The sequence below is a fragment of the Hyla sarda genome, chromosome 6 (genome assembly GCF_029499605.1).
Source record: "Hyla sarda isolate aHylSar1 chromosome 6, aHylSar1.hap1, whole genome shotgun sequence".
NCBI classification, from domain to species: Eukaryota; Metazoa; Chordata; class Amphibia; order Anura; family Hylidae; genus Hyla; species Hyla sarda.
In genome coordinates this window covers 150,693,578-150,717,123 of record NC_079194.1, presented here as the reverse complement: position 1 = coordinate 150,717,123, position 23,546 = coordinate 150,693,578, and the positions used below count along the sequence as shown (strand labels likewise).

At 46.2% G+C, this 23,546-nt stretch overlaps 1 protein-coding gene across 3 annotated transcripts in view; it reads left to right on the top strand.

Annotated features, from left to right (window-relative positions):
• The window catches only part of CA5A (carbonic anhydrase 5A), a 125,612-nt gene that overhangs the window by 76,938 nt on the left and 25,128 nt on the right, over window positions 1-23,546 (top strand). The window contains exon 1 of one of the 3 annotated variants that reach the window (XM_056525552.1): window positions 3,536-3,786. The exons of the other annotated variants lie outside the window; for them this stretch is intronic. Coding sequence (XP_056381527.1) covers window positions 3,645-3,786 — 142 coding nt within the window. The 5' untranslated portion in view covers window positions 3,536-3,644. Of the gene's footprint in view, window positions 1-3,535; window positions 3,787-23,546 lie in introns of those variants that run through there. 3 annotated transcript variants of the gene reach the window in all.

Sequence of the window (23,546 nt, the reverse complement as noted above, 5' to 3'; positions counted from 1 at the left end):
GGAGATATATCCTGCATAAAACTCATACCCTATCCGCAGGATAGGGGATAAGTATTAGATCGCAGGGGGCTCGACCGCTGGGACCACCTGCGATCACCTGTGTGGGGACAGACATTTGGTTATCTTCAGCTCTCCCACAGAGATTTATGGAGGGGGCTTGTCAGCCACAGCTTCTTGTGGGGGTCATCACATAACGTTCCCGGGGAGAGCTGGAGCCCTGTACAGGAGATCACGGGGGGAGGGAGGGGTCCCTGGGGGGGGTCCCAGTGGTCGGATCTCCCACGATCTAGAACAGTGGTCTTCAACCTGTGGACCTCCAGATGTTGCAAAACTACAACTCCCAGCATGCCCGGACAGCCGTTGGCTGTCCGGGCATGCTGGGAGTTGTAGTTTTGCAACATCTGGAGGTCCGCAGGTTGAAGACCACTGATCTAGAACTTATCACCTATCCTGCAGATAGAGGATACGATTTTGTCCATGATACTTCTCCATTAAGACACTTCAGATCTTTACATTTTGATTCTATGTATCCATTCAGTAGAATAACATTTATTTTCTACTTGTGGCTGTTAACAAAGTGTCACTTGCAATAAGACTAGAACCTTGCGTGAGGAGAACAGGTTTAACCAAAATAAGACAAGCCAAGCCCCACAGAAATCTATTCCCTAATCCCCGATTTGGGTGTCTGCAGGGAGGTATAGCCACCACCTGTAACTGCTACAACATGTAAGACATTGCTGCCACTGTAAGGGGGTGTAAGGGTGTGTTCACACATTCATGTTTTTTAATTGTAGCTACTAAATACAAAACGAGGAATGGATTTGAAAAGTGGTGAAGTCTTGGGAAGATTAATCAATCTTTCTTACAGTAAGATCCTTTGCCCAGAGCAACTAGAGATGAGCGAACTTACAGTAAATTCGATTCATCACGAACTTCTCGGCTTGGCAGTTGATGCCTTTTCCTGCATAAATTAGTTCAGCTTTCCAGTGTTCCAGTGGGCTGGAAAAGGCGGTTAGAGTCCTAAGAAAGAGTCTCCTAGGACTGTATCCACCTTTTCCTGCCCACGGGAGCACCTGAAAGCTGAACTAATTTATGCAGGAAAAGACATCAACTGCCGAGCCGAGAAGTTCGTGACGAATCGAATTTACTGTAAGTTCGCTCATCTCTAATAGCAACCAATTACAGCTCAGCTTTCATTTTACAAGAGCAATATGAGAAATAAAAGCTGAGCTTTGATTGGTTGGTATGGGTAACAGAGACCCTTACTGTAAGGATATGTTCACACAGGGAAATGTTTGCACAAAGAGTATCCATGCAGACAATGTGGCGATAGGACGCTTGGGAATGCACCATCTCATAGATGGCAATACATTCCATGCATTGTCCACAGAAGGAATAGACATATCTATTCTTTCTGCGGACATTGGATTTTGAGTTTCCGCAGCAGAATCCCATTGAAAAATGAATAAATCTCCCCCCTCAGCCTTTCCTTTACACATTTCCTCCATTTATGATCTGTTCCTGGCTTTGTTTTCAATATTTGCTAGAAATCTTAAAGGGGTACTCCGGCCCTAAGACCTCTTATAAGATGCCTGATGGCGGGGGTCCCCGCAATGTCACATGCAGCAACCACCTGTGGGAGCTGCATGCAGCGCTTCAGCCTCCGAGTCTGCAGGGTCACGACTACCGGGCCGGAGTATCGTGACATCACAACTCCGCCCCCATGTGATGTCACACCCTGCCCGATGGCTGTCCGGGCATGCTGGTAGTTGTAGTTTTGAAACATCTGGAGGTCCGCAGGTTGAAGACCACTGAGGGCGGAGAGTTCACTCGAGTTTAAGCCGAGGGGGGTTTTTTCAGCTGAAAAACTCGGCTTATACTCAAGTATATACGGTATATAAATTAGGTATCCTTGTGACCGTATGGACCTACAGAATAAAGATATGGGGGGTGGATTTATTAAAGCTGTCTATTTCCCGCATTATTATAGACCAATCTACAGAGCGCTAGGCTGGTCTATTGTGCGCCTAATTTACCAAAGTCACACGGCTATTGATAAATTCTGCGCACGGACTTAGGATCTACAGTTTAGACTGTATTTACACCTGCTTCAGCATGGTCTGACATTTCAGCATATTTTAGCCTGATGTGAATTTTTGCCGAAAAGTCGCAATTGATAAATTCAGCACCAATGCAGTTTTCAATCTAAAATAGACAAGAATGCATCATGTACTAAAAATCCTCTATAGAAAAAGTTGCGTAAAAGTCGCACGTATTTAGACTGCGACTTTTTGTGCGACAATTTTGTACAGGAAAAACCAGTCTAAATCCTTTGATAAATCCCCCCCCATGGTGTCATTTTTACCGAAAAAATGCACTGCGTAGAATGGGAAGCCCCCAAAAGTTACAAAATTGCATTTTGTTTTTCAATTTTGCCTCACAAATATTTTTTTCGGGTTTCGCCTTTGATTTGGTGGTGAAAGGATTGATGTCATTACAAAGTAAAATTGGTGGCACAAAAAAAAAAAAAAAAAAAAAGCCCTCATATGGATTTGTAGGTGGAAAATTTAAAACGTTAGGCTAGGTTCAGACTATGGAATTTCTGCCTGCAATTCCTCTTTGAAATTTCAGGTGGAAATTCCACTTGCTAAAATGTATAGTACAGTGAATGGGTTTCCGTTCACAAATTCACACTTCGGAATTTGTGACCGGAAAATCCGCTTGGAAATTTCCGCCTGAAGAATGGCTTTGCTCATTGTTCAGGCTATGTTCACACTACGGAATTCTCGCGGCATTCCACGAGCGGAACTCCGCGAGCTGAATTCCACGGTGTGAACTTAACATTAGTGTGAATGGGTCTCCGCGAGACCCGTTCACACTGCAGAATTTCCGCGGCAGACAATTCCGCCTCTGAAATTGTTCTGCGCAAAGAAAGAACATGTTAATTCTTTGCGCGGATTCTGCGAGCACTCCATAGCCGTCAATGGTGATGGCTCAGTGCCCCGCGGCCCTAGCGCTGAAGCTTCTCCGGCGGCGGCCGCCAGGCGGAATCTCTGCTCGCAGAATTCAGCGAGCGGAGATTCTGTAGTGTGAACGGGGCCTTAGACAGAAATACTCGCGGAACACATTGCAGTCTATTGGAGACTGCAGTGTCCATGCGGTCCTAGTGCCGACTGATTCAGTCGGCGCTGGCCGCACTCTGAATCTCTGGGCGGAAATTATCTGCCTGTACATTCCGCAGTGTGATTCCTAGCCTTACGATTTTTAGAAGGTGAGGAGGAAAAAAACGAAAGTGCAAAAATGAAAAATGGCCCAGTCCTTAAGGGGTTAATAACCACAACTACATGTGACTTATAAAACGGCTCAGAATGAGGAGGGTAAACACCAGCGCTGATAGGCTAGTACACTCTCGGTTCGCTAGCGCTCATTGGCTAGTAAATTCTCAGTTCACTACAACCCGGAAGCATGCATTCCAAACCTCGCAGCCATTTCCTGGCCGTGATTGGCTAGGAAGCCTCGGTTATCTGTTGCTGGGTGGAGCCTAAACTCTGGTGGGCGGGTCAGGTGTGGTCGTAGGTGTTCTGTGTTGTTTATTTCTATGGTTATTGCAGAGCTAATGCTTTAGTAAGGAGCGGGCTGTTGACATGATGACGCACGGCTGCAGGAGGCTTCTCTTACCGCTGCTGAACCCCGGCTGGACGGGAAGGGTCCTCAGACACCCGGGCAGGGTGCCCTCCAGGGCTTGTAACATCTCTGCCTGCTCCTACAAGCTGCGAAACGTGGACTGTGAGTGACAGCTGCTGTGCGGTGTGGCAGGGTGGGGGCAGATTTCACTGCTGTACTGGGATGATGGTTTAAAGGGGGGCACTTAGGACAACCATGTAGATTGGGGTTCCTGCCCCTCCCCCTCTTCTCATTGGAGCTGCTGCCCATTCCTTTGCACTGAAGAACTTGGTGCAACCCATGTAGGGTCATTGTGGGTATTGTGTAATGCTATAATCTCTCCAAAGCATTATATACTACAGCCCTTATCTGGTAGAGCAGTGGTCTTCAACCTGCGGACCTCCAGATGTTGCAAAACTACAACTCCCAGCATGCCCGGACAGCCGTTAGCAAAACATGGTGGGAATTGTTGATTTGAAACAGCTGAAGACATACTGCTTGGAAAACACTGCTCCAGAGAAGTTTGGCATCAGAAGAGCAGCACATGTTGGCAACAAAATATCTTTTATTCTGATTTACGTAGTAAAAGTGTGAGTAAGGCTCCGTTCACACACGATCTGTGCCTCAGACGCACGGGTACGTCAGGGAACTGTCGAAATGACATGTTGGCATTTCTGTGCTCGGAGAAGTATGGGGCCCCATTCATTTCAATGGCTCGAGCGGAGTCAGCTAGTGACTACGTTTGGGTAATTCACCGAGCGTGTACAAGGTTTGGCTCAGATTTGAGAAACGTGGCATGCGCGGATACTTTCGGAAAATGACACAAACTTAGACCAGTAAAATAAATGGGGCCCGTACCTATCGGAGATCAGATATGTCATTTTGACCCGAAGTGTCCTTGACTCGGAGGCACAGATCGTGGTCTCAAAGTATTCTCTATACTGGATATAACTGTAACTTATAGGGGTTATCCAGGGAAAAACTTTTTTTTATATATCAACTGGTTCCAGAAATTTAAACAGATTTGTAAATTACTTCTATTAAAAAATCTTAACTTCAGAAGCTCATGAGTACTGAAAGGATTAAGGTTGTTCTTTTCTGTCTAAGTGTTCTCTGATGACACGTGTCTCGGGAACCGCCCAGTTTAGAAGAGGTTTGCTATGGGGATTTGCTTCCCGAGACAGGTGCCATCAGAGAGGACTTAGACAGAAAAGAACAACTTTAATTTCAGAAGCTCATAAGTACTGAAAGGATTAAGATTTTTTAATAGAAGTAATTTACAAATCTGTTTAACTTTCTAGAACCAGTTGAGATATATATATATATATATATATATAAAAAAAAAAAATGTTTTCCTGGATAACCCCTTTAACCCCTTAACGACGCAGGACGTATATTTACGTCCTGCGCCGGCTTTCGGCTGGCATTGGTCCGAATTCAAGCGTGACGTCACGCCAGGCTGCAGCCGGCCAATAGGAGGGAGAACCCTAGTGGTCGGTTTTTAACCCCTTAACGACGCAGGACATATATTTACGTCCTGCGCCGGCTCCCGCGATATGAAGCGGGGTCGTGCTGCGACCCCGCATCATATCGCGTCGGTCCCGGCGCCCATCAACGGCTGGGACCCGCGGCTAATACCACACATCGGCGATGTGCGGTATTAACCCTTTAGAAGCGGCGGTCAAAGCTGACCGCCGCTGCGAAAGTGAAAGTGACGCGGCTGCTCAGTCGGGCTGTTCGGGACCACCGCGGTGAAATCGCGGCGTCCCGAACAGCTGACCGGACACCGGGAGGGCCCTTACCTGCCTCCTCGGTATCCGATCGGCGAATGACTGCTCCGTGCCTGAGATCCAGGCAGGAGCAGTCAAGCGCCGATAACACTGATCACAGGCGTGTTAATACACGCCTGTGATCAGGATGAGAGATCAGTGTGTGCAGTGTTATAGGTCCCTATGTGGGCTGTAACACTGCAAAAAAAAAAGTAAAAAAAAAGTGTTAATAAAGGTCATTTAACCCCTTCCCTAATAAAAGTTTGAATCACCCCCCTTTTCCCATAAAAAAAATAAAACCGTGTAAAAAAAATAAACATATGTGGTATCGCCGCGTGCGTAAATGTCCGAACTATAAAAATATATCATTAATTAAACCGCACGGTCAATGGCGTACGCGCAAAAAAATTCAAAAGTCCAAAAAAGCGTATTTTGGTCACTTCTTATACCATTAAAAAATGAATAAAAAGTGATCAAAAAGTCCAATCAAAACAAAAATCATACCGATAAAAACTTCAGATCACGGCGCAAAAAATGAGTCCTCATACCGCCCTGTACGTGGAAAAATAAAAAAGTTATAGGGGTCAGAAGAGAACATTTTTAAACGTATAAATTTTCCTGCATGTAGTTATGATTTTTTCCAGAAGTGCGACAAAATCAAACCTATATAAGTAGGGTATCATTTTAACCGTATGGACCTACAGAATAATAAGGTGTAATTTTTGCCGAAATATGCACTGCGTAGAAACGGAAGCCCCCAAAAGTTACAAAATGGCATTTTTTTTCTTCGATTTTGTCGCACAATGATTTTTTTTTTCCGTTTCGCCGTGCATTTTTGGGTAAAATGACTAATGTCAATGCAAAGTAGAATTGGCGACGCAAAAAATAAGCCATAATATGGATTTTTAGGTGGAAAATTGAAAGGGTTATGATTTTTAAAAGGTAAGGAGGAAAAAACGAAAGTGCAAAAAACGGAAAACCCTGAGTCCTTAATGGGTTAAAGGGGGAAAAAAAAACTCAACTTGTTTGAGAACCGTTCAGCTTCTGGATGTAAATAAGGAGGATTCCATTCACTGAAAGTAGGTGGGAATTGAATCACAAAATCTTAAAGGAGATATATCCTGCACAAAAACTCATATCCTATCCGCAGGATAGGGGATAAGTATTAGATCGCAGGGGGCTCGACCGCTGGGACCACCTGCGATCACCTGTGTGGGGACAGACATTTGGTTATCTTCAGCTCTCCCACAGAGATATATGGAGGGGGCTTGTCAGCCACCGCTTCTTGTGGGGGTCATCACATAACGTTCCCGGGGAGAGCTGGAGCCCTGTACAGGAGATCACGGGGGGGAGGGGGGGGGGGGACCTCCAGATGTTGCAAAACTACCACTCCCAGCATGCCCGGACAGCCGTTGGCTGTCTGGGCATGCTGGGAGTTGTAGTTTTGCAACATCTGGAGGTCCGCAGGTTGAAGACCACTGATCTAGAACTTATCACCTATCCTGCAGATAGAGGATACGATTTTGTCCATGATACTTCTCCATTAAGACACTTCAGATCTTTACATTTTGATTCTATGTATCCATTCAGTAGAATAACATTTATTTTCTACTTGTGGCTGTTAACAAAGTGTCACTTGCAATAAGACTAGAACCTTGCGTGAGGAGAACAGGTTTAACCAAAATAAGACAAGCCAAGCCCCACAGAAATCTATTCCCTAATCCCCGATTTGGGTGTCTGCAGGGAGGTATAGCCACCACCTGTAACTGCTACAACATGTAAGACATTGCTGCCACTGTAAGGGGGTGTAAGGGTGTGTTCACACATTCATGTTTTTAATTGCAGCTACTAAATACAAAACGAGGAATGGATTTGAAAAGTGGTGAAGTCTTGGGAAGATTAATCAATCTTTCTTACAGTAAGATCCTTTGCCTATAGCAACCAATTACAGCTCAGCTTTCATTTTACAAGAGCAATATGAGAAATAAAAGCTGAGCTGTGATTGGTTGGTATGGGTAACAGAGACCCTTACTGTAAGGATATGTTCATACAGGGAAATGTTTGCACAAAGAGTATTCATGCAGACAATGTGGCGATAGGACGCTTGGGAATGCACCATCTCATAGATGGCAATACATTCCATGCATTGTCCACAGAAGGAATAGACATATCTATTCTTTCTGCGGACATTGGATTTTGAGTTTCCGCAGGAGAATCCCATTGAAAAATGAATAAATCTCCCCCCTCAGCCTTTCCTTTACACATGTCCTCCATTTATGATCTGTTCCTGGCTTTGTTTTCAATATTTGCCAGAAATCTTAAAGGGGTACTCCGGCCCTAAGACATCTTATAAGATGCCTGATGGCGGGGGTCCCCGTATGTCACATGCAGCAACCACCTGTGGGAGCTGCATGCAGCGCTTCAGCCTCCGAGTCTGCAGGGTCACGACTACCGGGCCGGAGTATCGTGACGTCACAACTCCGCCCCCATGTGATGTCACACCCCGCCCCCCTCAATGCAAGTCTGTGGGCGCGGGCGTGACCGCACAGGTTTGATAAATCTCTCCCATTGAGAAGAAAAGACAATGATGGGCAACGAGCAGGACTGGATGACTTGGTAGGATTTTGGTACACATTTTATTAGGACAGTAGCACAGGGCTCTGTACATCGCTACAGCCTTCGCTGAAAGAGGAAAAGCTTATAGCAGGTAGTTCATAAGTCTGAGCACTGATCTATTAACTGTTGTGAAACTTCTAGTCTTAGCATATCCTTAGGATAAGGCCTGCGTCGGTGGTAGACGTTGGCATACTGTCTAAAGGTATTTCTATGTCCATAGGGTTAAAGGATTAGTGACATTGATATAAACTTTGACATGTTATCCAGACATATCAAACGTTTAGATTGCTTTGGGTCTCTGTCCTGAGACCTGCTACAGTTGTAAGTAACAGTCGGCTGAAGTCGGACCAGACGGCCAGCTGGAACTATTTTTTGTTTTATATATACAGTGTGTGTATGTATATGTGTGTGTGTATATGTGTAATATAAATATAAATAAATATATATGTATATGTGTGTGTGTGAAGCAGATTAGATGTAGCCTTTTTTTTGTCAGTATTCCAGTACATGCACTATTTCTCCTGTTACTATCATCCATCATAAAATAACGTCCATTATCAATAACTGGTTCAAACCGCTATTAGAAAATCCCATTATAGTCTATGGAATTTATCTAATGGCCGTATAGAATTTTGTAACTGCCGTTTTCAGCTGATTTTCAGATTGCACTTCTTACGGATCTTTAAAATTGGGTAATTTTGTAGTGTGAAACAAGCCTTATACAGATAATAAATGTGGGCATGCCAAAGGCTGGAAACCTGAGGAAGCCTCCGTTGCTGGAGGCGGAACGTGTGGGGTCAGATTTCCCCCGTACTGAGACACAAGATGCCCTGGCCCTGACTTAGATGCCGCTTTTTATTGGTGATATCTCCCTACATGTACCTGACTGACCTGTTTTGTATGATACTTTATATCTCCTTATATGTGCCTGACTGACCTGTTGTATATAGCACTTCATATCTATCTTTAATTTCTTGGGTTTAGGTTATATATACATAATTCTACACATTGGTGTTTGCTTATTGCTGTTATTATTAGTGGATATTGTTACAATTCTGTGACATGGTACGTTTTCAGCACTAGGTTATTTGCTTGAATCAGAGTGCATATATAGTAGGGGTGTGAATCGCCAATAATTTGGCCATTTGGTTCGAATCGCGATACCAGGGTGGCGATTCGATATATCGCGATACTGTCTAGTTGGCGATATATCACGATATATATCGCGATATTCCCTATTAAAAGCTTGGGTTATTCTACACATCAATACTACATTCACACAAAGATGTACTGTATTAAATATACATTTATTTTTTCTTAAGAACAATGAGGACTTACAGAGTCAAACAAATGTTTAAGCAATAAACTCTTGTGCTTGCAGGATTTATTTTTTATAACAAACCTAATACTTTTTGACAGCTTAGCTGAGGTTTGATACTAGATTTCACAAATAAATACAATTCTGTATAACATAAATAAAATACCAAGGCATGTGCCTTATCAATAAGGTTATTCTTTCCAGTATGCTTTTTACAAAGAAATAAAATAAAGTGCAATCCTGCTTTAATGCATTTACAGAGTTAACAAAAAAGGCTACGAATTTAAGGTGCAATATATAACAGTAGACAAACTCTACACTTAAAGGTGCAACAGCAAAATATCTGTTCAGTAACACAAAAGGCCAACGCCTGGAATAGCAGAGTATCCATAATCCTAGTCCTCACACATACGACTCTGCTATTCCAGGCGTTGGCCTTTGTTATACTGCACAGCTGTTTTGCTGTTGCACTGGTGTAGAATTTTTTTTATAGTTGCCTTACTGTACTACAAGCACAGTAAGAGTGGAGACAACTATATAAACTCTACACTAGTGTAATAGGAAAACAGCGGGGAGAGCATTAACACAAAAAAGGCCAATGCCTAGAATAGCAGAGTATCTTCCTCCTCACAGAGTAAGAGAGTTCTAGCAAAGTGTTTTGTCTGCATCCCTGCTCCAAGTGTTTCTGTGGATTAAGTACAGTAGTTGACGTAGTACAAGTTAGACAACTATTTACCCTAAACATAAAAGTGCAACAGCAAAACATGTTTGCAGAAAGGCCAACGCCTGGAATAGCTCCTATGACATGACATCACTATGAACATAAACGTATGGAACGTGTGAGGGGTTTTTATGCATTGATGCTGGTTCTTGATGAGGAACACAAGCTGATCTACATGCCCCGCTATAAGGACACTTTGTGAAGACACAATGTCTCCTGCAATATTCTAATCCCATGTGAGGAGGATAGGCTGCTATTCCAGACGTTGGCCTTTCTTATACTGCAACTGCACAGATGTTTTGAAAAGTGCAACAGCTGAACATCTGTGCAGTTGCAGTATAAGGCTGGGTCCACACTACGTTTTGTCCCATACGGGAGCGCATACGGCAGGAGGGAGCTAAAACCTCGCGCTCCCGTATGTGACCGTATGCGCTCCCGTATGCCATTCACTTCAATGAGCCGACCGGAGTGAAACGTTCGGTCCGGTCGGCTCATTTTTGCGCCGTATGCGCTTTTACAACCGGACCTAAAACCGTGGTTGACCACAGTTTTAGGTCCGGTTGTAAAAGCGCATACGGCGCAAAAATGAGCCGACCGGACCGAACGTTTCACTCCGGTCGGCTCATTGAAGTGAATGGCATACGGGAGCGCATACGGTCCCATACGGGAGCGCGAGGTTTTAGCTCCCTCCTGCCGTATGCGCTCCCGTATGGGACAAAACGTAGTGTGGACCCAGCCTTAGAAAGGCCAACGTCTGGAATAGTAGACTATCCTCCTCACAGTACTAGCAAAGTGTTTTGTCTGCATCCCCGCTACAAGTGTCTCTGCAGAATAAGTACATACTAGACGTGGTACAAGTTGGACAACTATTATGAAACCCTAAACTTAGAAGTGCAACAGCAAAACATTTGTGCAGTACTAGGAGTATAAGGCCATCGCCTGGAATAGCTCCTATGACTATAAGAAAGTATAAAAGGATGGAACGTGTGAGGGTTTTTTTTTTGCATTGTAATGTTATGTAATCTACTAAGATTCTTGTTGAGGAACACAAGCTGATCTACATGCCCAGCTATAAAGACACTTCTTTGTGCAGACACAATGGGGGAGATTTATCAAAACCTGTGCAGAGGAAAACTTGCCCAGTTGGCCATAGCAACCGATCAGATCGCTTCTTTCATTTTTCACAGGCCTTCATAAAAATGAAAGAAGCGATCTGATTGGTTGCTATCGGCAACTGGGCAACTTTTCCTCTGCACAGGTTTTGATAAATCTCCCCCAATGTCTCCTGCAGTGGAGAAAACTCATTGGCCCAGATTTATCAAACTGTGTGAGAGAAAGTGGAGAGATTTCCCCACAGCAACCAATCACAGCTCAGCTTTCACTTTACCAGAGCTCGTTAGCTGAGCTGTGATTGGTTGCTGGGGTAAAATTTCTCAATTTTTTCTGTCACACAGTTTGATAAATCTGGGCCATTATGCGCAATATTGTAATCCTATGTGAGGAGGATACTCTGCTATTCCAGGACATTTTTTTTATAATGCTCAGATGTTTAGCTGTTACACTTTTAAGTGTAGAGTTTATTATAGTTGTCTTACTGTTATTAATAACAGTAACACAACAATTATAAACTCTACACTTAAAAGTGCAACAGGCACCGCAAAACATCTGTGCAGTATAAAACAAAGGCCAACGTCTGGAATAGTAGAGTATCCTCCTCAAAAAGGTAGAGTACACTACAAAGTGTTTTGTCTGCATCCCTGGTACAAGTGTTTCTGCAGAATATGTACATCTGTAGTAGACGTACCGGTAGTAAGACAAGTTAGACAACTATTATAAACCCTACACTAAGTTAAAAGTGCAACGTCAGCAAAACATGTTTGCAGTATAACAAACGCCAACGCCTGGAATAGCTCCCATGGCTATGACTAAAAGGATGGAACATGTGAGCTACTGAGAGGAAACACTTTGCTACTCTACCTATGTGAGGATACTCTGCAATGTGCTTCCTCCACCAGTCAAGAGGGTCATCATTGAGAGGCAAGGGGGTTTCATCTCTAAACATTCTAACTTCAGTTGCTGCAACATCATGTGCAGATTTTTGTGCTCGATTGTGTTTGTCAAAGGAAAAAGTTTGTCCAAGCAGCTCAGCCAATGCACATGATGCTCTGGGTTTCTTCATGGGTGTCTGGATGTTGGTTGCTGGTTGATTGTCTTCTTTGTCCTCCTCTTCTTGCTGCTGAAAAACAAAAACAAGCGGTAATCAATCATTAGTAATTGAAACTTAAGATATAAATAGCATAATGTCAAACTCAATATTGCTTTGATGCTTTCACTCACCTACCAATACCATAGTAGAAGTAGTAGTTAGCTTTTGTATCTCAACCTCCACAGCTTCAGTCAGTCGTGCGTAGATGTCATCAGCCTCATCTTTCATACTCTTTAGTGCTTTGAGGACCTCTTCTGCACATGTGATGTCTAACTTAGTCAATGTGAAGATGTCCTTTTTTAATTTCTCCTGACCTCATTGGAAAGAAGTGCTGCATATATTGCTGGTTGCTGTTCTAAAAACCTCTCAGTCATGTCATAGGAGCTATTCCAGCGTGTAATGACATCTGTAATGAGCCTGTACTTCGGTAGCTGGAGTTGGTCCTGTTTGAGATTTAGCTGGTGACTGGCTATTGCACTGCGCCTAAAAAAGCCAGTGACACGCCTAATTATTCCAAGCAGTCTGGCCACTGATGGTAGTTTAAGTGCTTTCTGTGAGGCTAGGTTTAGGCTGTGAGCAAAACACTGAATGTGGCTAACCTGTGCAAGTCTAGCAGCCACAGCCATATTGGCAGCATTATCTGTGACTACAACGGGATCTTTAGTAGTCAAGCCCCATTCATCAAGAGCACCACGGAGCAAACCTGCAATGTTTTCGCCAGTGTGGCTGTCATATATGGCTCACGTTTGCAGCACGTGTGAGACTAACTTCCACTCGCCTGTAGTGTGATGAGCTGTTATGGTCACGTACGACTCGGTGCATCTGGAAGTCCAAGCATCAAATGTCAAAGCCACTCTCCTGGCAGAACTCAGTTCTTCCAGCACAACCTTCTTTACATCTTTGTACATCTTGGGTAAGGCGATGTCTGTGATGTGTTGTCAGGAGGGTATGGCAAAGCGGGGCTCCATCTCATTCACCATAATCTGAAAGCACTCGTTCTCCGCCACACTAAGAGAGCGCAGGTTTTTGCAAATGAAATAGAGCACAGATTGCGTTATTCTTGTTGCACGAATTGAGCCTGGTGGAAACTTGGCAGTATTAGCTTGGTCAAGAGTAATCTGAGAAGCGGAGGTAGTGGTACTAGCTTTAAGTTTACCTCTATGTTGCCATGATGCCTGGCCATGTGGGCACGTAGGTTTGTCGTATTCCCGCAGTATTTGATTCTGGCATGACCTATTTTGCACACTGCGTGGCTCTTGTCATACTCCTTACTCCCTGGTTTATTGTAGAATCCAAAATGAGTCCAAATGCCCGCCTTATAACTCCCTGGCGCGTCCCGGATCTCTTTTTCATTGCCAGTTATGTTGATTCAGCGTTCACTCTGCAGCAGCTACCGCGAGACTACAGACTCAGACCAAACAGGAAGGAGAACGCACGCACTCACAGGACAACTCTCGCGGGATCTTGTTCTTTCTCAGCTGCGACTCGCAGCTGAGAAAGAACAAGATCCCACGAGAGTTGTCCTGTGAGTGCGTACGTTCTCCTTCCTGTTTGTTCTGAGTCTGTAGTCTCGCGGTAGCAGCCTGCGAGTGGGACAGAGCTGATAAACTCCTGACCACTAGTTAGCAGTCCTGTTAAGTGTTATAAAAAAAATAAGACAGACAAATAGGACTGTGACTCAGTGAGTGAAATACAGTAAATAATAATTATAATAATTTATAAAAAAAAAATCGATTCTCAGAATTTTAAAATCGATTCAGTATCGCGGAACAAAAAAACGTGATAATCGCGCAAATCATTTTTTTTTTTCTTGCATCAGTAATATATAGTTTCTTGTATTAGGGTGCATATAAATATAGGTATTTTATAGGGGAGTCTGGTACATGATTTTGGGTGTTGGTATATGGTCAGGCTAGCCTGTCATATTTTGTGGGGCTACATTTCCCCTTTCAGTAAGGGGTGGGCGTTGACTATGACTATGCTCCTCCGCCAGATACATTGTTTTTAATCTTTTGTATGCTCCCTTTTTTTTTTTTATATATTGTATTGATTAAAAAATCACTTTATGGCTGTCGGCTTTCTTTTTGTTTGTTTCCAAAGGCTGGAAACAGACACAGAAAGCGAAAACTGCATACTCTCCACCTGACCTAGAAGCATAGAATGTGTCGACAGATGAGAACCATTTGGCCCATCTTGTCTGCCCAATAATCTAAATACTATCAATAGTTCCTGGTCCTTTCTTTTTTGCAGGAAGGCTATTCCATGCATCCACTACTCTCTCAGTAAAGTAATACTGATGTCACGCCAGCTGCAGGCTGGCGTGACATCACGCCTGAATTCGGACTGATGCTGGCCGGGCATCAGTCCTAATTCATTCTGCCTGTGCTCGCTCCCTGCCTGTCAATCAGACAGGGGGGGCGAGTGCTGAGAGCGCATTGGCTCCCTGGCTTGACACGCCGGCCCAGCCTCTACACGCCGCCGCCGCTCTGCACTAGAGGTATTGGGGGGGGGGGGGGGGTTTGGGGGAGCGCCGATGCGAGGGGTTTCACCTCACACCGCCGCTGCTTGACATGCCCGCCCTGCCTCCCAGCATCTACATGCCGCCGCTCTGCACAAAGTTATTGTTTTCACCACAGGGTGCCTCCAGCTGTTTTACCACTACAACTCCCAGCATGCCCTGACAGCCAGTAGATGTCAGGGCAAGCTGGTGAAACAGCTGGAGGCACTCTGTATAGTGAACTAAGGGCGGAAGTGTCGGCGCCAGCAGGCATCAGTGACGTGGTGCTTGCTGGGGAAGTCTGCCTAGTAGTGAGCAGAGATTTTAATATAGTAAAAAAAAAAAGGCAGGGAGGGGGTTAGGGAATAGGCAGGGACAGAAAAAAAAATTAAATGTCATATTAAGGTCCTTTAACCTTTCCTGGTAAGTTTTTTTTTTTGTCCTGCAATCCATGTACTAGTTTAGTAACTCTTCTCTGAACCCCTTCTAGAGTATCTATATCCTTCTGGAGATATGGCCTCCAGTACTGCGCACAATACTCCAAGTGAGGCCTCACCAGTGTTCTGTACTGTGCACAATGATCCAAGTGAGGTCTCACCAGTGTTCTGTACAGCAGCATGAGCACTTCTCTCTTTCTAGTGCTTATACCTCTCTCTATACATCCAAACATTCTGCTAGCGTTTCCTGCTGCTCTATTACATTGTCTTCCTACCTTTAAATCTTCTGAAATAATTACTCCTAAATCCCTTTCCTCAGATACTGAGGTCAGGACTGTGTCAAATATTCTGCAATATAGAATATTTATTGGCTTTTTTTATTTTATTTTATTTTTTGGGCCAAAAGATCCTGCAGCCAGATGCTAGCTTGGAGTTTTTTTTTCTCCCATGATTTAAAAATCATATGGCTTGTAATGAGGAAAACAAAGTGGGAAAAGGCTTAAAGGGGTTCTCCGGTGCTTACACATCTTATCCCCTATCTAAAGGATAGGGGATAAGATGCCTGATCGCGGGAGTCCCGCAGCTGGGGACGCCCGTGGTCATGTACGTGGCACCCCGTTTGTAATCAGTCCCCGGAGCGTGTTCGCTCTGGGTCTGATTACGGGCGACTACAGGGCCGGCGCCGTGTGACATCACGTGCCGCCCCTCAATGCAAGCCTACGGGAGGGGGTGTGATAGCTATCACGCCCCCTCCCGTAGGCTTGCATTGAGCGGCGGAGGCGTGTTACACCCTGCTGACCCTGTAGTCGTCCGTTATCAGACTCGGAGCGAACACGCTCCGGGACTGATTACAAACTGGGTGCAGCGTGCTTGATCGCGGGCGTCCCCAGCAGCGGGACACCCGCGATCAGGCATCTTATCCCCTATCCTTTGGATAGGGGATAAGATGTGTAGGCACCGGTGAACCCCTTTAAAAACAAAGGCTTAAAAACACCTATACTAATACACACTATTTTTTTTTATTTTTTTTATTTTTTTTTTTTTAAAGAAAGTCACAAAAATTGCAGGAGGAGAAAAAAGTGAGGCCTTTTTTTTTTTTTTTTTTTTTAAGACCTAAAAAAGCCAAACAAAATTTGTCTGTTCGTAGCTTATATTTCCTTGGTGTCTTCAGAACCCCTTGTTGCAGATCATTGTGATATGTTTGGGCAGATACCCCTTAGTACCTTTTCAAATGGTTTTATAAATCTCCCCCTATCTTTCACTAGTCGATCATTTTGCCCTTTTGTTAAAGGTTGTGTTCTCACGTGAACCAGAGCAATAAAGCACTATTTTGCAGAATGTGTGAGTACACCTTCAAGGTAATATGTGACTGGCCTGATCTCAACTCTGATCCATATTTTTAATTTGTACTGCCTTATTTGTGTGTTTTAAAGCTCGGTCATAAAGTTGCAGCTGTAACCATCCTTATGTAAGCCCGTGGATGTATGTGTATTATAATGTGTGCTACTACCTTTACTGCTCGTCGCTCATTGTCCTTTTTCCTGTGTAGAAATTAATAGGATGTCTATGAGATGTAAGTTAAAAGTATAATCAATCCAGCACTTTAAAGCATATCTCCTAACCACAGGATAGAGGAAACATTTTCTGATCTCGGCAATTATTAAAAACATAACAACTTTTCCTCTGGACAGGTTTTGCGATCTCCCCCACTTTTTTCTAATCCTTTAGTGAATGGATGATCATCTATTCCACATGCAGTAAGTAAATAGAGTAATTGTGGTAGTAAAGCCAACCTCAAAGTTCACAACAATACATCACATACAAAATGACGTGCCCAGTCTTGGACAGTGATTGACTAAGCAGGAAGGTCCTGCAACCTGCTGCTTGTCTCAAAAGATGGAAGCACAGAAAAGACATGGGACCGCTCGGAGGAGAACAGATGAGAAACAGTGGTGAACCTTCCCAGCAGTTGGCCTACCAAAATTACCCCAAGAGCGCAGTGAAGACTCATCCAAATGGTCACAAAGAACCCACAACATCTAATGAACTGCAGAGCTCACTTGCCAGTTAAGGAGGTTAGCCGGCAGGAGGCTGTTTTTATTTATTTATTTATTTTTTAAACTTTTTATTCCAATTGAGAAAAATCAGCAACAACAGACAACCAAACAGGTAATCTCTCCAGAATAAACATACATCAAAGGTTGCATGCAATATGTAAAGCATATCAGGTCCAGTGGTTTCAACAGGTCACGTACATGAGGGGAACATAACAGAGTGTGGGTCATAAGGGGAAGGAAAGAAAAAACGGAAAATACACTTCCAAACTACTGACCTGTGTCCGACCGAGCCGCGCAGCCACCCCAAAGGAGGACATGACAAGTTACGAATAGTCCAGGGATATGGTCCGAGAGGAGATCCCTTATCTATTATGGAATATCGCTCACGCTGTCCTGTACTGAGGAGACTCAAGGAAGGTGAGCCAGGGGCCCCAAACGGCAGTATACCTATCAGTTGCCCCGTGGGAATCAGCCATCAACTCCTCCATATGGTTAATGAAGAGGACCTCCTTAAACCAATCCGACAGTCGGGGGGGGGGGGGGGAGGGAGTCTATAACCTTCCATCGTCTGGGGATCACTGCTCTGGATGTCACTAATAGGAAATGCGCTAATTTCTTGGCTGGCATCCGTCTAGTGGACGGCAGAATTGACAGGCGTAACACCTTAGATTCATTGGAAAAGGACACCCCAGTGATAGTGTATATGGGAGGTCACTGAAGTCCAGAAAGAGCTCAAGAATGTGCATGACCACCATATGTGGGACATCGTGCTCATCTCTCTCCCACATCTCCAACATTGTTCTGACACCTCTGGGTACATTCTGTGAAGAATAGCTGGGGTCCTATACCATCTGGAAAGAAGTGCTCTACAGGAGATGGACATCTTATGGCATAGTGAGAATGCAGTTGACCAATCTGTTCCAGCAAAAATGGCGTGTAACTCTTCCTCCCAAGACCTCGCAAATGTGGGTAATTCCTGGGCCATCGCTTCAAGCAGTAGGCCGTATATCTGTGATACAGCTCTAGGTACTGGGGAGGAGGAAGAGCACAACTCCTCGAATGGGTGGAGAGGTCTCTCTAGTTTGAGAGCACGGCCCTGTGTGTCTACAAAATGTTTAAGTTGTAGATATTGCACATATCTAGCTGGTGTTCTAGTGTTTTCTGGCACTATGTCTTCATAAGAGCACAGTTAAGTTCCACTTAAAAAGGTCCTGAGGGGAAGGGTCTGAGGATCAGTCATGCCCAGAAAGGAGGTGGCAGTCAGTCCCGGGGCGAAAGCAGGATTGCCCAGAACAGGGGTGAGAGGGCCGTCTGGTGTTAAGAGTCCCGATGAGTGTAGGTGGTGCCCAAGTGCAGTGAGAAGCTCCTTGGAAACCCAAGGTAGGGAAGTAAGCAGAGTCGGGGAGACAGCCACGGAAAAGCCTGAACTAAGGGTCCTGAGGCAGCCAGTTCTACACCAACCCATGGTCTGGCCGACCGGCCGTGGAGGAAGTCCAGGAACCGAGTCAGAGTGGCAGCGATATAGTAGGCCCTGCAGTCGGGGACCGCCAACCCACCCGTCTGCTTCCTTCTAGTCAGCACCTTCCTGGAGATCCTCGACGGCCTCCCCGCCCAGACAAAGCGGCCGAAGTCTGTCTAATTTCCGGAAATAAATAGGGGGGATATCAATCGGGACAGCTTGGAAGAGATACAGTAATCTAGGGAGCGCATTCATCTTGAGGATATTGATCCTGCCCACCCAGGAAAACGTACCCCTACTCCACTTATCTAGGTCCCTTTCCAGAGTGGCAAGCAAGGGGAGAAAGTTGAGGGAAAAGGGATCCGTTAGTTTATTCGGGACCTGGATCCCCAAATATCGGAACGACTGCTGAGCCCATTAGAAGGGTTATTCACGTTGCAAACGGGTGACATCAGACTGCGATAGGGAGATGTTGAGGGCCATACTCTTAGATACATTAATTTTATGGTTACTAAAGTGGGAATACAATTGAAGTGTCCGGGAGCTGGCCGGTAGGGAGGTGTGTGGTGATGATACATACATGAGCAAGTCGTCTGCAAAGGCCGAGCATAGGTGCATCTTGCGCACCCCCCCCCCCCCCCCCAGAAAAGCTCCTGATATCTGGGTCGCGGCGGAGCGCAATCAAAAGGTGTTCCATGCAAATGGTGTATAGCAAGGGGGAGAGAGGGCAACCCTGGCGCGTGCCATTGCGTATTCTAATGACCGAGGAGAGCGAGCCGTTGACTCTCACCCTGGCCTGGGGGTCTCTGTAGAGGGCCGCTACTCGGCTCAACATGGAGGGTCCTAGACCGATCTGAGCCAGCGAGCTCTCCATGAACCTCCAGTCCACCCGATCAAATGCCTTTTCGGCGTCTAATGACAGTAGCATCAAGGGGGTTCGATCAGAAAGGGCTCTGTGGATAACGTAAAAGGCTTGGACCGTGTTATCCCTCGCCTCCCTTGTGCGTATGAAACCCGATTGATCCGGGTGGACCAAAGGCCCAAGGACCGCCGCCAGGCGGTCCGCCAGTAACTTGGCAAACAGCTTGGTGTCTGTATTGAGGAGGGAGATGGGGCGGTAGCTGGCACAAAGGTTGGGGTCCTTACCCTCCTTGGGAATGACTGTGATAAAGGCTGAGAGCGCGGCTGAGGGAAACCCTGTATCAGGGGAAATGCTATTAAATGCGATGCAAAGGACAGGGAGGAGCTCTGCCTTCAGCGATTTAAAGAATTTGGCAGTATAGCCGTTGGGGCCCGGGCTCTTCACAGAGGGTAGGTTCGTTATTGCTTCAGCAACCTCCTCTACCGTGAAAGGAGCTTCCAGGAGTTCAATGGCAGACTCCGACAGTCGGGGGAGGGACGTGTGGTGTATGTAGTCTGCTAGGGTGACCTGCGGGAGTGGGGCTTGGGGAGTGGAGGTCGGGACAGGAAGATTGTAGAGGTCTGTAAAGTACTTCACAAACTCCTCCAAAATGTCTGAGGTAAGGTGCGATTTTCCCCCCTCCCGGTGTTGAGATGGAAGGGATGTATAGGGCAGCGCGCTGGTCTCGCAGAGCCCGGGCCAATAGCCTACCAGGTTTGTTTCCCCACTCGTAGAAGGCTTTAGAGCAACGCTGTCTAAAAAAATTTATACTTGTCGTTCAGCAGAGTTCAGACCTCATGTCGGACCTTGATGAGTTCTCGTAAAGTGGCATCCAAGTGGGATCGCTTGTGTTGGGCCTCCAGCTCATTGAGCTGTCCCAATAGTGACTTCAATTTGGCAGCTTTGAGGCGGGATCTGTGACTGATGAGGACACCTCTCGGCACGCATTTCAGGGCTTCCCACTGGACCGGCCCAGAGGTCATGTCCTGCTCATGATCAGTCCGGAAGTCTGCTATGGCCTTTATCAGGTCCGTCATGCAAAGCACATCCAGAAGGAGAGACTCATTAAGTTTCCACGAAAACTTCGGAGTGCTGAGCGAGGGAATACTTGGCGTACAATGTACTGGAGCATGATCAGAGAGAAAGAGATTTCCTATCTGGGACGAGGACAGACGTGGTAAGTGATGGTGAATCTAGAATAGGTACCATGGGGGCTGGAGTAGTGGGTGTAGTCTCTATCTTCCAGATGCTGGAGGCGCCACACATCGCACAACTGTAGAGCATGACGTTGACGTCTGAGACGACTGAGCTGGCAGTAGGAAACAACTGAGCGCTGCGTGGAGGAGTCCAGCATCGAATGGAGGGCAAGATTGAAGTCTCCCGTGAGGCGTGGCATACCCTGGGCCAAAGACGTCAATTCTTCAAGGACATGTAGCATAAAGGGGACCTGCGCAGTATTGGGAGCATAGACTGTCGCTATTGTCACCACCTGATCTAGAATTTTATCCTTAATGAATAAGTACCTAGCCTCCCTGTCAGTCTTCACGTCCTGTATTGTAAAGGGAAGAGTTCTGTGTATGCCCTATTAGTGCGTGAGTCAGGATTGGGACTATAATACCAAGTGGGGAAGTATCTGCTGATGCGGTCGGGGATATGCCCTACTTTAAAGTGTGTCTCCTGTAAACAAATCATGCTAACCTTCAGTTTATGCATATGATAAAGGATCTTGGACCTCTTCTCCGGAACATTGAATCCCTGGACATTCAAGGAAGTGATCTTAACAGCATCCATGGTCCCGGGGAGGAAGCAGTGGAGTCACCGACCCAGGCGACTACGAAGGGTGTGGCCCACGGCCCGCCGGAAACAGGTCCTGTGTATAAAGTAAAAGCGTAAAAAACAAGAACAAATAAATAAGGCAAAGACAAGAACTAGCAAAACAATAAAGCAAAAACAAGTAGTTTTGCAAGGGGACTACTGACAGCGTCCAATCTGCTGTCCAACAGGTGCACTAAATGCGCACCCTACCTATGTGTCGGGTGAATCAGAGGCAAATCACCTCAGGTATGAGCCAGTAAGGTTATAATCTCAAAGTACAGGTGCACTGGTCCACCCATGGGCAGTTAATAATTCCAGACCTCCATAAGGGAGTCAGATAAGCTATCACAAGGGGGTTGGGAAATATTGGGAGGGTAACGGAAGAAGACCAGAGGGTTCCGGCAGACCAATGAGGGCTAGTAGAAAGGGTTAGGACTGGGAAAAGTATCCAGGCGTGGTACAAGGGGGGGAGGGAGGAGAAGGGCAGTGGAGAGGGCGTAGTGGGGCAGCAGAAGGGGATTGGGAGAAAGAGGGGGGAGTCCACACAGGCAGACAATAGGGGGCAGAACAAAGAGTATGGACCAGCAGGAGGGAAACAAATGGGGGGGGGGGGAGGGGAGAAAGCCAGAGTATTAGTAAGAAGGCAGAAGAAGAGGAGAGAGGAGCAAGGGGTCAGGATGGCCCCCCTCAAGTAGGGAGAAAAAAACTGAAAACAAGTGTGCTATAGATAAAGGGAAGCGGGAGCAGGGGCCTACTGAGTGGAGGGGTGACAGGAGGGGAAGGAGACCTAACAACGATGAGCACAGTTAGAGGGGGGGGGGGGCGGCAGGCACCCGGGAGGGCAGGAGGGGGGGGGGGGGCAGGTGGAAGATGCAAGGAGAGGGACAATTGGGAGGAGGGGGAGGGGGGAGTATCAAGGTCAGTGCAGAGAAACCATGAGAGGACAACAGACCAGCAATAGAGGATGAGTTCTGGGTCAACACAGTGATGGGTCAGAGTCCCTTTCATCGTACGTCCAACTGAAATTAGGGACCCTTAATACAGCGCCCAGTCGGTTGCCAGAAAAGCTCCACATTATCAGTTCCAGTTCAAGGCTAAATCAGGTCACAGCAGAATTCAGGGTTTGAACAGCGGCCTCGGTGAGCGTTGAGGGAGGCGCTGCTGTCTCTGCGGGAGAGGTTCAGGACCTCGTCTCCTGTTTGGGGAACGCTGAGAGGCCCGCGGCCCCGGCGGGGCTGCGTAAGGATCACGCAGGTACGCCTGCCAGTCAGGGAGAGATAGCTCTGGGAGATTAAGGGCTGACAAAAACTGTGGTAAGTCCTCAGGAGACCGGAGCGATGTCGTCGTATCTCCAGCGGTGACAAGAAGGGAAAAGGGGAATCCCCACCTATATGGCATGCTCCTCTCCTGCAAGAGTCTTAAGAGAGGTTTCAATAAGGCCCATTGCCGGAGTGTACTTGACAAGTCAGGGTAAATCTGTATTGTGGCCCCATCAAAGTCCAGATCGTCTCTTTGGCGCATTTTTTGCATGATCTGTTCTTTCGAAGAATAGCGATGGATTCTGCAGATGACATCACGTGGATTTGTGGGGTCGTTGCTGGGTGCCCTGATGCACCCGGTCAATCTCTGTGTGTATCCAGAGGGCGGCCTAGTAGCATATTGAAGATACCTGTGACAGTGAGCAAAAGGTCGGGTACGGGTTGCCTCAGGGAGCCCTCTGATCCGGACATTGTTCCGGTGACTTCTGTTCTCGATATCATCTAGGTGGTTAGCCAGCGCCTGGTTCCTCGAGTCATGGAGCTGCAATGTCGCCTGCATCTCTTTCACAGTCCATAACAGTCCCCTGGATGTCCTCACGCGCCCTAACTTTCCCCTGGAGCTCTGCAACATCATTTTTAACAGGCTGCAACTCCTGCCCCAAGCAAATTTCAAATCCGAGGCTAATGCGGACATGTCAGATTTTGTGGGTTGAGTTCTGGGTGTCCCTTTAGTAGGGCGACCGCCTGGGCTGGTTGTGGCAGAGAGGAGGAAAGGAGGTCACCTCTAGTCTCCAGGGCTGGCAAACTGGTGGCCGGAGGCTGCAGCCC